Here is a 15,341-nt window from a genome sequence, read left to right as displayed (position 1 = left end):
TGGTGGGGTTAGGGTTCGTTTGAGGTTGGGGCTGGAGGAGTGGTGAGTGGTGGGGGCTGGTGGTGGTTAAGGGGGAGGTTAGGTGATGGTGAATGGTGGGGGCTTTTTTTTTTTTTTTTTTTTTTTTTTTTTATAATTTTCTGGGTTTGATTTTCGGATGGAATTTTCGTCGGAATTTTCCGGCGAATTTGTATTCCGTCGGAAAGTTCCGACGGACTTTCCGGTGGCCTGAATAGCTCTTCCTACGAAAATATTCCGTCGGAAGTCCGTCGGAAAATATTGTTCCGACGGAATTTCTGTCGGAAAATGTCGTTTTTCTTACACATAGGTTTACGATGACCTGTTCCGACGGAATTCCGTCGGAAACAGTCAGTTCCGACGGAATTTCAGGATATTCCAAGGGATTATTTCCGTCGTTGATTGGCTTATTTCTTGTAGTGTTTCAAGCTACATCTAATTAACCATAGGAGTACTTCATAACTACAAAACATACCTAATATTTGATGTACAAAGGTAAGCTACAAGCCAAGGTATTGAATGCACTAAAAACCATACCTTGTGGCTTTGAGGCCACAAAATTGAGCATCACCGTACCCTTGTGTTTATTAACTTTGAGCTTGATTAAATCACTTTCAATATTTGCTCTCAAAATATCAAAATCATACATAGTATATTATTTTAGTATATACTAATCTATATTATATATTAAAAGATGTTCTTAAAAACGTCGATGTGCTATGATATAAGGTTAAGGAGATTCGAACACTCAACCTCTTATCACAAGGATGACTCAACCTCATACCTTCCGGGGACGAAAAGTCTGTCAAATTCATCTATATAACGTATAATACATGAAAACTATAATACAATAATATATAATGTATGACCCGGGACAACACTCGGGCTAAACACTAGTTGATAATGAAAACGGTTAAAATAGTGCGTGTGCATGGACAAACATAAAAGTTGAAATGGTATGTAAAATTAGTTATAAATAAAATTATTAATATTATTTTCCCATCAATTAAAAACGATTACATGCAATAGAGTAAACGAGTAGTACAAGAATATCCATAGTCTGCCATTCAACTTTATATTTTTATCTATGACTATGAAAGCTTACACAACAGATCAACAACTTTATATATTTTTTTTCCCCTTACCTTTTAAATAGAACGATAAAAAGGACCAACAAATCATCAACCGACGACAAGGGCTTCCAAATCATTGATGAAACTATCAACGTTACCACGTATATAACCGGGGTCTAGTAATTTCTTCCTCCAAATTTCATGATTTTTCTTAACCAAAATCCCAATTTCACTATCTTCATTCATCACTGATCCAACAGCTTTACACAAACTATCTTTTGAGACCCACGATCCATCTTCACCTCTTTCTACTTGGACTGCCACTTTGACTTCTTCAACCATTATTTCACTAAATAAGATCTGATCTGGCGATTGTGGGACCAACACAATTTGACTTTTACTCAACATTGACTCCCATATACTCCCTGATCCACAATGGTTTACAAAGCATCCTACTGAGGGGTGTGATAGTATTTGTGGCTGTTGCACCCACTCTCCCGTCACCACCCCTCGATCACTGACCCTCTCGGTGAACCCCTCGGGTAATGCCTCCTCCACGGTTGCATAACCTATGGGGGCTTGAACGCGACTAAGAAGGGTAGTTTTGTCATTTCAATCCCGAGGAGGATCTCTTGGAATTGGGCCACAGTAAGCATGATTTGACTCCCAAAGGCACAAAATACTACCGAGCCTGGCGCGAATCGGTCTAGCCACTCGGCCCAACGAGTGTCTAGATTTACCTCTTTAGGCTCGGGCAGGTCTAGGACTGTGAGGACGGGCTTGTTGTTGTATAGGCTAGATAAGATGTCACAGTACTTACCTTCTATTTCACGGCAGGTTTTAATAGCAATAGCATCACTACACTTGAGTGCAGTGGTGATCCTTTGGTGGAAAGTAACCCCCTCACCGTAGGGATCGTCCAAGAAGCTGCGATGCTTCTTTGGTACCGAAGGCGTGACCGTGGTTGAAGGGTCGTCAGGGGAAGTATTACATGCAACACATGCATTCTCCTCGACCACGGTCTTGTCCTTTGGTGGGTCCCAAGACGGGACCATATCTAAGGACAGGATCGAGGCATAAGTAACACAATAAGTTAGGCACTTTGCCTTGATCCCAGAGACTGCAACCGCCTCTGGGACCCAATAGGCAAAGTCATAGATAACAAGGTTAGGTTGGAGTTTATCAAGGATGGACTCAAACTCGGGACGAAAACGGTCTAAGGCCGTGGCAAGGTGAGTTTGAAGATTAAAAGGTATATCCGAGAGCGTTTGAGTGCCCGGAGGGAGTGGATCGACGTGGGGAACATCGATGGTTTGGATGGTAACAAGAGATGGATAAAGATTTGAAGATTGCAACAAAAGCTTAGCCTTGTTAGGGAGTAAAAGAGTGACACTATGACCTTTCTCGGCAAGTATATTAGCAAGGTGAACAAATGGTGTTGCATGGCCCATGGCAAACCATGGATACATCAACACTTTTAAGTCTAACTTCTTTATTTCAATTTCCCCCATTTTTTGTTGTTGTTGTTTATGATTTTCTGTGGCCGGAGTTCAATAGTAAACTACTTTGTTTTTATACATGCAACTTATGTCTCTTCTACCTACCCCTTTGTAATTAATACTGTAGATTATTCGGTAAGTATATAAATTCCTTAGGACCATCAACAATTAAAGACCTAGCTAGGTGTAGCAGCTACCTCTAGTGAACAATGTAGACATACGTTACATTTTGTCGCACTAAGCCTATACGTCCTTTGTCAGCACTATAACTCGTATTAGTGCGGTTTACAAAATTGGTTACACTTTATTTTCATGTCTTTGAACATTAATATTTCTAAATATATATCGATAAACATTATGAAGTATTTAAAATTTGAGGTTTGGTTAGTAAAGTACTTGTTGACATGAATTAATTAACAAGACTTTGCATTGTATGATAGTTTTAGATAAGGCCAGAGCTTAATGAGTGTACTTGATAAAAAATTCGAACATGATAGAGTAATTAGTTTTGTGACGTGGATGAAAGTATACACTGCGATAAATCATTCCTAATTTACCATAACTTGTGCAACGTACACTTAAGTAGCCATATATAGCTGCATGCAGCAAGTAAAATTCGTCCTTCAAATTTAATAAATTACCACAATTATTCAAGCACTTTACTGTATAAGTGTATATATCATCAGCACTACTAAATTTGAAATGGTTTGTGATGAATGTGATCAATTATACCGGTATGTACTAGCACGACATTACACACGGACACGGGGGTGGGGGAGGGAAGGAAAAATAACGAATGTTGAAAAGGAAAAAAGCAAATCCTTAACTCGTGAGAAAACAAAAACACAAAACACAAACCCATGTTAGGTTTATCCCCCACTAATTCACTAAAACCAAGAGTCCTTGATATTTGATATTTTGATTCCAACCACCGGCCTTTCGGGACCAAACCTCCGGCGAGGCGGCGACTAGACCCTGACCTTCGGTGTTGTTCTTTCACTTTCCCAAAATCCCCAATTTAATTTCAAAGTAAGTTATACTCCCTCCGTTTTGTAATAATCGCAACACTTTCTTTACATCTATTTTATAATAGTTTGCAACATTTCCTATTTTAGTAAGGATCCACTACTATTTTATTATTTCTCTCTCCTACTTACCCCACTTGCTTAAATATTTAATTATTTCGCTCTTTACAAACCCCACTTATATTATTTTTTATTATTTCTCTCTGCTACCGACAATAAAATATATTCTCACTAACTATACTTTATATTATAAAATTCACCCTATCCCTATGATCCCTACCCTATAAATTTTCTAAAACTTTGTGCAAGACCTACTATTGCGATTAATACGATGGAAGGAGTAACCATAAATCCCTAATTTGATTAAAGTCATATTTTTGTTTTTTTGTTTTGTTGTTGTTGTTTAATTGTTTATGTTGTTGTCTATTTAGTTCTCTAATTGTCTTGTTCCATTAATCTATTGTTGATTTGTTGAATGTTGAATGAGTACTTGAGTTATTATGTGATTTTTTTGAAATTTTAAGTTAATTGTGTATTTGTGTTTTTTTGTGTTGTGCCTAATTTTTTGTTGTTTAGATGGGTCAGAAATTTAGAATGTTAGAAATTTGAATACTTGGTTGAATAATTGTCTTTAAATAGTTATGGTAATTGATAAATTGAATAGTTGACTAATTAGTTTATTATTTCCAATTTATTAGGACATATCACAAACTCAATCTTCGACAATTTATGTCTAAAAGAATGAAATCCCAAGATATACCCCCTTCGTTTAGTTCTCACCAAACTCAAGAAGATGATATGGAAATTGGTGTTTCAAATGCTAGTAATGTAGTACTGGAGGATGAAGAATTGGTACACGATCACTACTAGAAAAAAATTTATATTAATATTAAAACGAGTTTTTCATTAAATCCGCTGCAAATGAATAATATCCTCCTTTACCCTAAACCCTCATTTCAGATTTCACTCTCCCTCCCTCTTCCAACTTGATCAGCTTAAAAAAATGCTCTCAACCGCCCCAACCATCACCGTCAAATCAGTCACTCTTCAAAACCCTCACCGTCACCACCCGTTTTCACCGTCACTTCTTCCGCTCGACATAGTCCTCCCTTTCACTCACTCACTGACAAAGGTAATGTTATATATTATCTCCTTAATTGAGAATGAATTTTGATTTGGGTAGTGTTTTGGGGGCTTATACTTGCCCTAATTTATTGTTTATTAAACAACATGCAAATTGGAGTTGTTTACTTTTTAAAATATTCTTACTTTACTTGATTAGTTCTTACTCTAATTCGTTAGTTCAGATGTAGTTTATAGGTATTGGTTTTAGTCAATGCAATTGCATGGGCTATGTAGTTATTTCGCCATTTTTTGGCTGAGATTTGCTGTATTTTTCTGGGAATTAGTTGTCTGTTTTTGTCTGAGATTTGCTGTATTTTTCTGGGAATTAGAGGTCTCACTAAATGGTCCTGGACATTTGTATTTTTAATTCTAGGCTATTAACTGGGCTTAAATCTAGGCTATTTTGTAATTTTAATTGCTATTTATTGCCAATGTTCTGGTTCTAGCCATTATCCCCGAAACTACTGGTTTTCTTTATGCCTTGGTTTGTTTAATTGCATAGGTGTGGATTCTGGTGACACTATCAACATCCATAAAGGTGGTAACTCTGAGCAACATCTGGAAATTTGTAAATAAGATTTAGGTATTTTTAGTATTTACTATCCAGCTATCTGAGTTTTTTGAAAATGCGAGGTGTACAGCATTTACATGTGATCCTCTAATTGCTTCCTTAATGCCTTTTTACACAATAGTAGAAATGGTTCAGATCTTCATGTGGATGCTAATATAAGCTTTATACAGGTAATTTTTTACTTACTTCCCATGGTTATTGGTTGTCTTCTTTTTTTCTTTTCTTGTAAAATGATGCTTTTACATGCTTCTGTTACCGTACAAGTTGAGTTTGTAATGTAACCTTAATGTGTTCAGTAAGTACTGCTGTGACACTTTGGTTTTTCCAAAATTTGTCAAATAAGGTTCTTTTCAGTCCTAATATCTTGAAAATGGCTCTTTCATCTATAGGCAGCCTTATTCACACACCCACGGGGTAAAATAAAAGCTAGAAGCAACACATAGTCTTTTAACCACTTTTGAACTTTTGTGAGTCAATTGTTGTCCAAATGCCATTATTTTTTATAAGTGAAGTATATAAGTGAAGTATTATTATTATTTTTTAGATTGATTTGATGACTTACTATATATATTGTATCATGTTCATAGATTTGCACGTTTTTAAATGAAGATCCTTATACCGATGGTGATATTGAAGAAGTGCGGAACATATGGGACTCATATTCACTAATTATTGTGTGTGATCATAGTTGTTAACAATATTTTGTGTTTTGTTTTGGATTGATATATGTACGAACAAAAGTGAATCGTACATTTTATCATATATTGTGATAATTTAATTTGGGCTAATTAAAGTATTTTGTTCATAAAGTTCAGGAATACAGGTCCTTCATGAGTATATTACACATAAAAACAATGGATATGCTGCCGAAATTTTATTTCATTCATTATATATTACCAAATAATAGTATTTTTTTTTTAAAAAAATACTATTAATTAGCAGCGGATGTTACACAAAAAGCGAATAAAATAATTCATTATTTAATTGGTGGAATATATTTATTTGCGGGGGTTAAAATAGATAAGCGCTGCAATTTGATTTGCTGCCACCTCAAAAACGCAGCAAATTAATGATTTTTAACCGCTGCAAATAAATGTTTTTCTACTAGTGAATGTGGAACTTCTTTCTCATGATCCCGAAAAAAGAATGAATATTATGGATTATCCCCATAATCAAAGAAATGCAGTAAGAAGAGGCAAAAGAATGAAACTTAACTCTCTTTCCATGATGCTTGTTAAAACTAAGAGGCATAAGACTTAACTTTAATTTAAAATTTATGACTATGTTGTTTGGATTTTGAGTTGTAAAGCATTGACTATTTAATTATCTATCTGCCCAAGTAAATTTTTATTTTCAACATTTTTGTTAAATCATGCGTTGTCCATTTGTCCTCCCATGTTCAAATTCAATTCCTGGCTCTGCCACTATGTACTACCACGATGTTACACACGTATACCATTACTAAGATTGAATGACAGGACTATTATACAAGTATACAAGTATTATGGACTGTAAGTTAATAACAAGAGTTGGTTCAAGTGGTAAGCAACGACTTGATGTCGCTTAAGGGAGATCTCGATTTCGAGCCTCATCGAATGTAGAAAACTTTTGTTGGAAGACTTACCCACCATAAGCCAGATGTGCAACTCATATTGGATCCGAATATAGCCAGAGTTAAAGCTCCGATGAACTGAATGGGGCAAACTCAAAAAAAATTATGGACCATAAGTTTAACTATGAGGTGTATGAACAACGTTATCTAAATCCGGATAGAGAGTAACTAATAAACTACGGTACTAGCCCGTTCATTAACAATGCTAATCGTGATCGAAACACCATGCACTTAAGCGTTATTCTGTCAGTACTGTTGAGCTGTCGACATTTTCCTATCCATTAATATTGAACTATTGTGGTTGAAATCATTTAATACATATCCAGATGGCAAGATTACGAGGAAGAATATTATGATTAGATTCACACAATGATTATTGTCTAGATTCTATCTCAAAGGACAATAACCACTTTAGTAGGGCTATTAAAAGAAATCTTAACTTAATTTTAATTGTGTTTTAGAATTTATTGTGATACAAGATCATACAACCGTGTATTCCGGTCATACTCGGAAAAATGTCATGATTATAATTGTTTTGGTGAGAGTTAAACATTGCCCTGATTATATTAGGAAATCGGGTGTATTTGTGTTTGATTAATGCAGAACAAATCAATAAAAAATAAGAACGAGAAAAACAATAAAGAAGATAAATAAAGAGCACTAGGATTTACGTGGCTCAGTCAAATTATGCCAACTATACATTCACAGGTGGGGGACTTGAGAGCTTCTTCACGATAAAGAAAGAACAAGAAAACATACAAGGAGTCCTAAATCTAAATAGCTCAAAAGGTGTGATGTAATTGATCACCTAAAGGGTCTTTTAATAACATAAGGAAACCCTAATAAAAGCCAAAGTTCTCCCAAGTAAAACTCAAATAGCTGGGAGTAAACCAAATTAGGAAACTGTTTCATAAATTATGCACAAAGACCGGACTGTCGAGTTATAGCTTGGCAGCTAGCTCAAGTCTGCCGCAAGCCTCCATAGGGCCGAGCTATAGCTCACTCGCCAAGAGCACGCAATAGCTGGCTGCTGCTAATGCTGCCAAGTCCACGCAAGAGCATAGCTTGCTCCCACTACTAAAATTACGGTTTTTGAGACCGTCGCAAACAGTTGTTGAAAATAGCAAAAACGGTCGCTAAAAATAATTACGACCGTCAACGGTCATAACGTGGTGGTCGTTATTCACTTGGTCTCAAAAAGTCATAATTGCGACTGATTGGCGGTCACAATAAATTTGTGACCGTTTTCATTATTTTCAACGACCGTTACTAAAACGGTCGCAATTTTTATGAATTGCGACCGGTATAACAACGGTCGCAAATTTTTCATGTGTGACTGCTAAAGGCGGTCGCTGAAAGTTTTAAAAAAATAAAAAAAATATATATAAAAGACTTAAGCAAACGAAAGCAAACATCAACGAAAATCCAGAAATCAAATCAACCAACTTCCAGAAATCAAATCAACCAACATCCAGAAATCAAATCAAACCAAACCTCAACCTAAATCAAACTACAAATCAAATCAACCCAAAAACAAACCACAAAAATCAACCCAAAAACAAACCACCCAAAATCAACCAACAACGAAACCTAGCAGAAATTAAACCAAAATTACAAAGCAAAAACAAACCACAAAAATCAATCAAACGAAATAAAAAATTACCAAAAATCAAACCCAAATTCAAAACGAAAATCAAATCCAAGTTGAACAAAAATCAAACCAAAATTAACGAAAAATCACAAAACCCAGAATGAACAAAAATTCGACCAAAAAAATCGAACAAAAATTCGACCAAAAAAATTGAGCAATAATTCGACTCAAAAATTAAACCCACAAAACTAAACGAACAAAATTGGACCAAAAATCGAACAAAAAAAGTAATAAAACCCACATAAATTGAAAATAAACAAAAACAAAGAAAAAATTGAACCCACATATATAAAATCGAACAAAAATTATACCCACATATATAAATTCGAACAAAAATTAAACCCACATAAATAAAATAGAGCGAAATAAAAACCACATATATAAATTCGAAAAAAAAAATTTAAACCCGCATAAATTCGACCAAAAAATCAAACAAACAACGAATTACACCCACAAAAAACGAAAATAAACAAAAACAAACAAAAATTTAAGAAAAATCATCATACCTTTCCAAATATTTCTTCCTCTTTGGGTTTATATGATGAAATTCGACCATGAAAACTCCAGATTTGGAATTTTTATGGTCGAATTTGACCATGGACCCATAATCTGGACAAGAACAAAAGAATAAAGAAGAAAAAGAGAATAGAGGGAGGAGGAGAGGTAGTGAATATGGTGGCGGAGGAAAGAGTTGCAGACGCCGGTAAAGATGGAGGATGAGGAAAGAGAAAAGAAGGAGAAGAGAGGAAAAAGAAGAAAGAGAAAGGAAAGAGAAGAGGGAGAAAGGAAAGAGAAGAGGGAGAAGGCCGTGAAAAAGAGGAGACAGCGGCGTGAGGTTTAAGAGAAAATTATGGTTAGAGTGAATTAGGTACTCGGCATTTTATACCCAATCATTTTTTTTTTGCGATCGCAATTTACGACCGTTTTTGGCGGTCGCAAAAGTTTTTTTTTTTTTTTTTTTTTTTAAATTTAGAATTATTTTACAAATGTTCAAATTACCTTGCGACGATTTAAAAGGGCAAAAACGGTCGCAATATTGCGACTCCGCTCAAGACGGTCGCAGATTTCATATTTTACGACCGTTTTGATGACGGTCTTAGAAACACGGTTGCAATTTGACCAAATTTTAGTAGTGTCCTTATCGCAAGAAACCTTGCCTACGCACAACTCCGAGCTACCTAGAGGGCTATGTCGTCACTCCAAAAACACAGATTCAAGGTATATTCCAACATACTATTTTGAGGTATTGATTATATTGTTGGAATATTTGCATGAAATTGTTATTTGCTAGTGGTTAGTTAACTCTTACCGTATAGGAATATACTCCATCCCAGGCACATAATTTTAGGTAAAAGAATAAAATAGTATATAAGTGGGTATGATTAGGAATAAAAAATTTGGAAAAGTAAGAGAGAGAAATATGAATGGGGACTGCTAGGAATAATGTGAGAGGGAGAAAATATTATAAAATGATAGTGGAGTTAAAAGGATGAGAGAAATAATATATAAAGTGAGTGGAGTTTCCACTTTTGGTAATGGGGCACATAAAAAAAAAAAAAAAAACGGCCGTTTATGAAAAGTGGGGCACTTAAAAAAAATAATAAAAAAACGGAGAGAATAGTGATTAGTGGAGTCATAATCATAGTGTGTTTTTTGGGTTAATACACGTTAGGTATGATCTAATGATCACGAGATAATATTCCTTAATTTTAGCTTAATTTTACACTATATATTGCTATGTAATTCGTATTTTAATGGATTGGATATATAAAAGTTCTTCTCTTGCCCTCTCTCATCTCTCTACTTATAATTCAACACCTATATGCATGGCTATATATCTACAATTCTTCGAGCAAGTAGACGGAGTAGTGATACATAAACCGGACATGGTGTGCGTTCGTATGGATCGGATTAATGCGTCTACTCACAGTCAGGGGTGGATACAGGGGTTCAAACGGGTTCATTGAACCCACAGTTTTTTTCTGAGAAGTTTAAATTTAATATTTGTTAGCAGTGATGCCGTATGTTGAAGTGTAGCTCAGTGGTAATTTTTACCATGCAAGAGTTTGGCGATCAAGGATTCGACCCCTACCCTTATCCTCTTTTTATAATTTTTGGGGACATTCATATGACATCGAATAATTGATACGGAGTATATGATTGATGGTTCAACCCCTTAGCACAATACATTGTGTTAATTTATTTTTTATTTTAGTTTTTTAACTGATTATTAATGATTTATTAATTATTTAATGATTGCTAATTGCCTAATTTGATATATATTAGATATATTGAATAATTGATTGTTGAGTTAGAATCTTATTCGATATATGATTTTAATTGATATATGATTGATGGTTTTTAAATTATTTGTGTATATTGGGGTTTTTAATTTCTGTTTATATATATTAATTTTTATCATTTTGGAGTTAGAAGTTGGAAATTAGAATGTTAGATTATTTAGAAATTTTAGATTGATACTTGATTGATTTTTGTGTATTATTGATCTACAATTTTACATTTACTGTATAAAAAATTAGAATGTTACAATAATAAATTAGTAATCATATGAATTGTGCTAGAGTTGGTGATGATTTATTGACCCAATTCCAAATTATGAAAAATGCTTTTGTAGTTTTCATTTTTATTGTTGAATCTTTAATTAAAATATATATTTTTTTTCTCTTACGATACCAAACGCACATCTTGGGATTCCTGGATACGCCACTGCTCACAGTCTCACACAACTAACTATGATATGTACAAGATGAAGTCTAATGACCCCAACAGAGTTTGAAGCTTTTAATTTATGAGTATGATATGATGAAATTGGAGATAGCTTCGTTCTGATCACAAAAAGAAATTAAACATTTAATTTGTTAGACGGGTTGGTATGCCTAATGCCTTGGACATGGATGGAGCAGCCAACTACCAAAGGCTCGCCGGGACCAGCAAGGGGTGGTGCAATAATTAGCTAGGGGTGAATTTTGGTAGGTGTTCTTCTTAAAAACAGAATTCATGCATGGCACTTGCAATTGGCGAATGAGCTGCAAATTAGAAAGCTTGGTTCCTAGCTTGGATCATTGAAAAAAAAAAAAAATCTACTCCCTCAATTTTTTTTTATTTTTTATCTTCCCATTTACTATTTCTGGAGTCAAACTTACAAAATTTTGGCTGTAGTTTAATTTTATCATGTATAAGATAAAAATTATCACATATTCACATGTGATATTATTATATTAATTGCAGTTTGTATTTTTATAATATCAAATTTTAAAATTATACCGAGCAAAATTAGAGTAATTAGTAGTCAAAGTTATACCTCAAAGATCACATATGTACAAAACACAAATTATAAGATAAAAAAGAACAGAGGGAGTGTGATACATAGCTAGTCTTGACAAATTTTTACCCTATGTGTGCATGTACGAATTATGCTAGATAGTACATCTGATCCCACTGCGTTCATGATCATCGATCCTCGCTCATTACTACTGTACGTAAAAGTGGTAAAAAAGTCATTGCCTTTAAAATATCACCTCTCTTTCTGGATAATATATCATTTCTCTGCATAGGTACTTATAGAGGTGTCAAAATTAAACCGACTCCAAAAAAATCATATGTTTTGAACTATAATCGATTCGATTTGATCCGAGAAATTCAAGACCCAAATCCAATCTATAACCGAACTGAACTCAATCCAAATCCGAATTTGACCCGATTTGAACTTAACCCGGTACCAATTTGAATTGATATTGGTCCAATAACAAGATTAAAAAAAAAAAAAAACTCAATCTCACATACGGCATTTTTGAGTTCCAATGAAGGTACAAGGGCCTACAACAACTAAACGGCATATTTGGGTTCCAACTAAACTACTATACATTCGTTTGTTTATGTTTAACTCATACTCCATACAATCTAGTAATCTACGTTGCTTAATATTGATGTTTAAGTGTAGTGAAATAATTTATCGTTGACTTAGCTTTATGTGTCACTTATTGTGTGGAGCCAATTATATACTCCGTTCGTTCATCTGAATTCTAGTAGCAATTTCATTTATTAACACTATTTTTTATAAAGTAGGTAGTACTAACTTTTTTATTTTTTTTTATTTTTTATTATTGAATTATTATTATTCCCTTCGTTTCTAAATAATTACTTGGCATACATGCTAAATTGCTAATGCACTTATTGTAAAAAAAAAAGAAAATTTAATATTATAAAACTTTATATTAATACCTATTTAATAATATATTTCATGATAACATTTGTTTTTTATACGTTACTAAAAACAATGTTCAAACTTAATATATGACTAGTGAATAAAACTTAAACACGTCAATTATTTAGGAGTGGAGTGAGTATATAAATGTTTCCCATGTATATTCTCAAGTGTTTTTTTTTTTTGATATGATTTTTTATTCATATATTACGTATAATATATTTATTTGTGGTCGACCTTATATGCATTGACACGTGTTTTTTTACATGTGAGTGAACATTTGTTCTCCTTGTCTCACTTTGACTCCTGTCATAAAGTATAAGTAATGTATATAAATAATGCATAAGTAAAAGTGTAATTAATAAGCTAAAATAATGGAGTAAGTAGTAAACATCAAAAACAAATAAAGCAACCGAATCCAACTTGAAGATCGACACTAACCCTATGACAACAATTTAAAGGAGACAACTTTGAGAGGAACATCCACCAACATTCAAATTACATTATTATTACTAACGAGTGCTTGCAAATCCTTAACAAATTTGTCGAAGTAACCACTCATTAATCCAGGTTGAGCTAATTTTTGCCTCCAAATTTCATGGTTTTTCTTAACCAAACCACAAATCTCACTACTATCATCCATTACAGATTTAATAGCTTTACTCAAACTCTCCCTTGACACCCAATATCCATCCTCTCCTCGGTCTACTTCAACAGCCACTTTCAATTCCGTCGTAAATATTTTTGAGAATAATACTTGATCTTGTAGTTGTGGTATCAACACTATTTGATTTTTACTCATCATTGACTCCCATATACTCCCTGATCCACAATGGCTCACAAAGCATCCGACCGATGTGTGTGCTAGTATTTGTTGCTGTTGTACCCACTCTCCCGTCACCACCCCTCGATCACCGATCCTATCAACAAACCCCTCGGGGAATGCCTCCTCCACGGTTGTGCAACCCATGGGGGGATTGAATGCGATTAAGAAGGGTAATTTTGTCATTTCAAACACGAGTAGGAGCTCTTGAAATTGGGCCACGTCGAGTACAACTTGGCTTCCAAAGACACAAATAACCACTGATCCTGGTTTGAATTGGCTTAGCCAATTTTCCCAACGTGTTTCTAGCTCTCCCTCTTGAGGTTCGGGAAGGTCTAGACCCGAGAGGAGGATAGGCTTATCATCATACTGCTTAGACAAGTAGTCACAATACTTGCCTTCTATCTCTCGGCATGTCTTGATGGCAATGACGTTGCTACTCTTGAGCGAGGTGGTGATCCGCTCATAGAAGGTCACCCCCTCGCCGAATGGCATGTACAAGCCAAGCATCCTTTTAGGCTCTAAGATGATTGTGGACGAAGGGTAGCCTGGTGGAGCACACGCAACACAAGCATCCTCCTCTACCACGGCCCTGCCCTTTGGTGGGTCTCGAGATGGGACCATCCTAAAGGCCATGGTCGCGGTAGAAACTATATAGTAAGCCACACACTTGGCCTGGGACCCAGAGGCAACCACTGCCTCTGGGACCCAATAGGTGAAGTCGTAAAAGATAAGGTCGGGTTGAAGTCTAACAAGAATAGACTCAAACTCAACCCGAGTGAGATCTAAAGCGGTGGCGAGGTGGGTTTGGAGGTGGAAGGGAATATCCGAGGCGGTTTCCGTACCGGGAGGGAGTGGATGAACTTGAGGGATGGTGATTGTATGTAAGGTTATAAAGGATGGATGATAGTTTTTAGATTGTAACAATTGTTTGGCCTTGTTTTGTAGTAAGAGAGTGACAATGTGACCTCTCTCAGCAAGTTTGTTAGCAAGGTGAAGATATGGAATTATTTGACCAATGGCTAACCATGGATACATCAATACCTTCAATTGCTTTCCTCCCATTTTATTTTCTTTTATTTTCTTTTAATTGGATGGTTATTTTGTGTTGTGGCATGGCTTTTAAGGGTAACTCCATCACACCGACAATTTTTGTCATTGATTAAAAAAATTACTCCATACTCATTACATGCTAGCGTTTTATCACCTACTAGAAGTATATTCTGCACTAAAAATGTGATTGATTTGGAAGCAGTAGCAATTACTCCCTTCATTTTTTTTTTCAATTGTAATAGTTTGATTGGACACGTTAGCTGATACACAAATTTAACCATGATATCTTTAATTTTCGTTTAACAATTAATTATATGATATTGATAATATGAATAAATACATTGTAAGAATTGTAACTAATTCAACAACATATTGTAATATCATGACAAAATTTGTTTGTATTAGTTAAAGATACAAGTCAAATCCATCAAATAAACATATAGTAGAAAAAGTCAAATTGTTACCCAAAAAAAAAAAAAAAAAAAAAGCGAAGGGACTATTGTGTATTTTTGTTCAAGTGATTGTCCAGGCTTCGTTTCAATTATTAGGAGTAATTGATACTCTATTGAAGTATATATGATCTTTCAAACAACACATGTAAGTATTTTACATTGTTATAATTAAGATGAAGAGTTAAACGCTTTATAAGGGTTAGGAACTACTTCT

The 15,341-nt window shown here is 34.7% G+C and overlaps 1 protein-coding gene, 1 long non-coding RNA gene and 1 pseudogene across 2 annotated transcripts; 1 reads left to right on the top strand and 2 right to left on the bottom strand.

Annotated features, from left to right (window-relative positions):
- Positions 1-979: 979 nt before the first annotated feature.
- Positions 980-2,770, bottom strand: LOC110698088 (annotated as a pseudogene).
- A 425-nt stretch (positions 2,771-3,195) lies between these two features.
- On the top strand, positions 3,196-6,267 carry LOC110698087. The gene is made up of 3 exons (XR_002506666.1): positions 3,196-4,747; positions 5,243-5,481; positions 5,899-6,267. It is a non-coding gene; the product is annotated as an uncharacterized LOC110698087 (long non-coding RNA).
- Positions 6,268-13,146: 6,879 nt separating this feature from the next.
- Positions 13,147-14,967, bottom strand: LOC110698086 (UDP-glycosyltransferase 79B2-like). The gene has a single exon (XM_021875489.1). The coding sequence runs from the start codon at positions 14,685-14,687 to the stop codon at positions 13,293-13,295; it is 1,395 nt and encodes a 464-aa protein (XP_021731181.1). The 5' UTR covers positions 14,688-14,967; the 3' UTR covers positions 13,147-13,292.
- Positions 14,968-15,341: the final 374 nt, after the last annotated feature.

Source organism: Chenopodium quinoa, unplaced genomic scaffold (assembly GCF_001683475.1).
Source record: "Chenopodium quinoa cultivar QQ74 unplaced genomic scaffold, ASM168347v1, whole genome shotgun sequence".
In the NCBI taxonomy this organism is placed as follows: Eukaryota; Viridiplantae; Streptophyta; class Magnoliopsida; order Caryophyllales; family Amaranthaceae; genus Chenopodium; species Chenopodium quinoa.
The sequence above is the reverse complement of the archived record's forward strand: the minus strand, read 5'-3'. Positions and strand labels throughout refer to the sequence as shown.

Bases quoted from the DNA above. Each gene is read 5' to 3' on its own strand.
- LOC110698086 (XM_021875489.1), bottom strand. From the start codon at position 14,687: ATGGGAGGAAAGCAATTGAAGGTATTGATGTATCCATGGTTAGCCATT.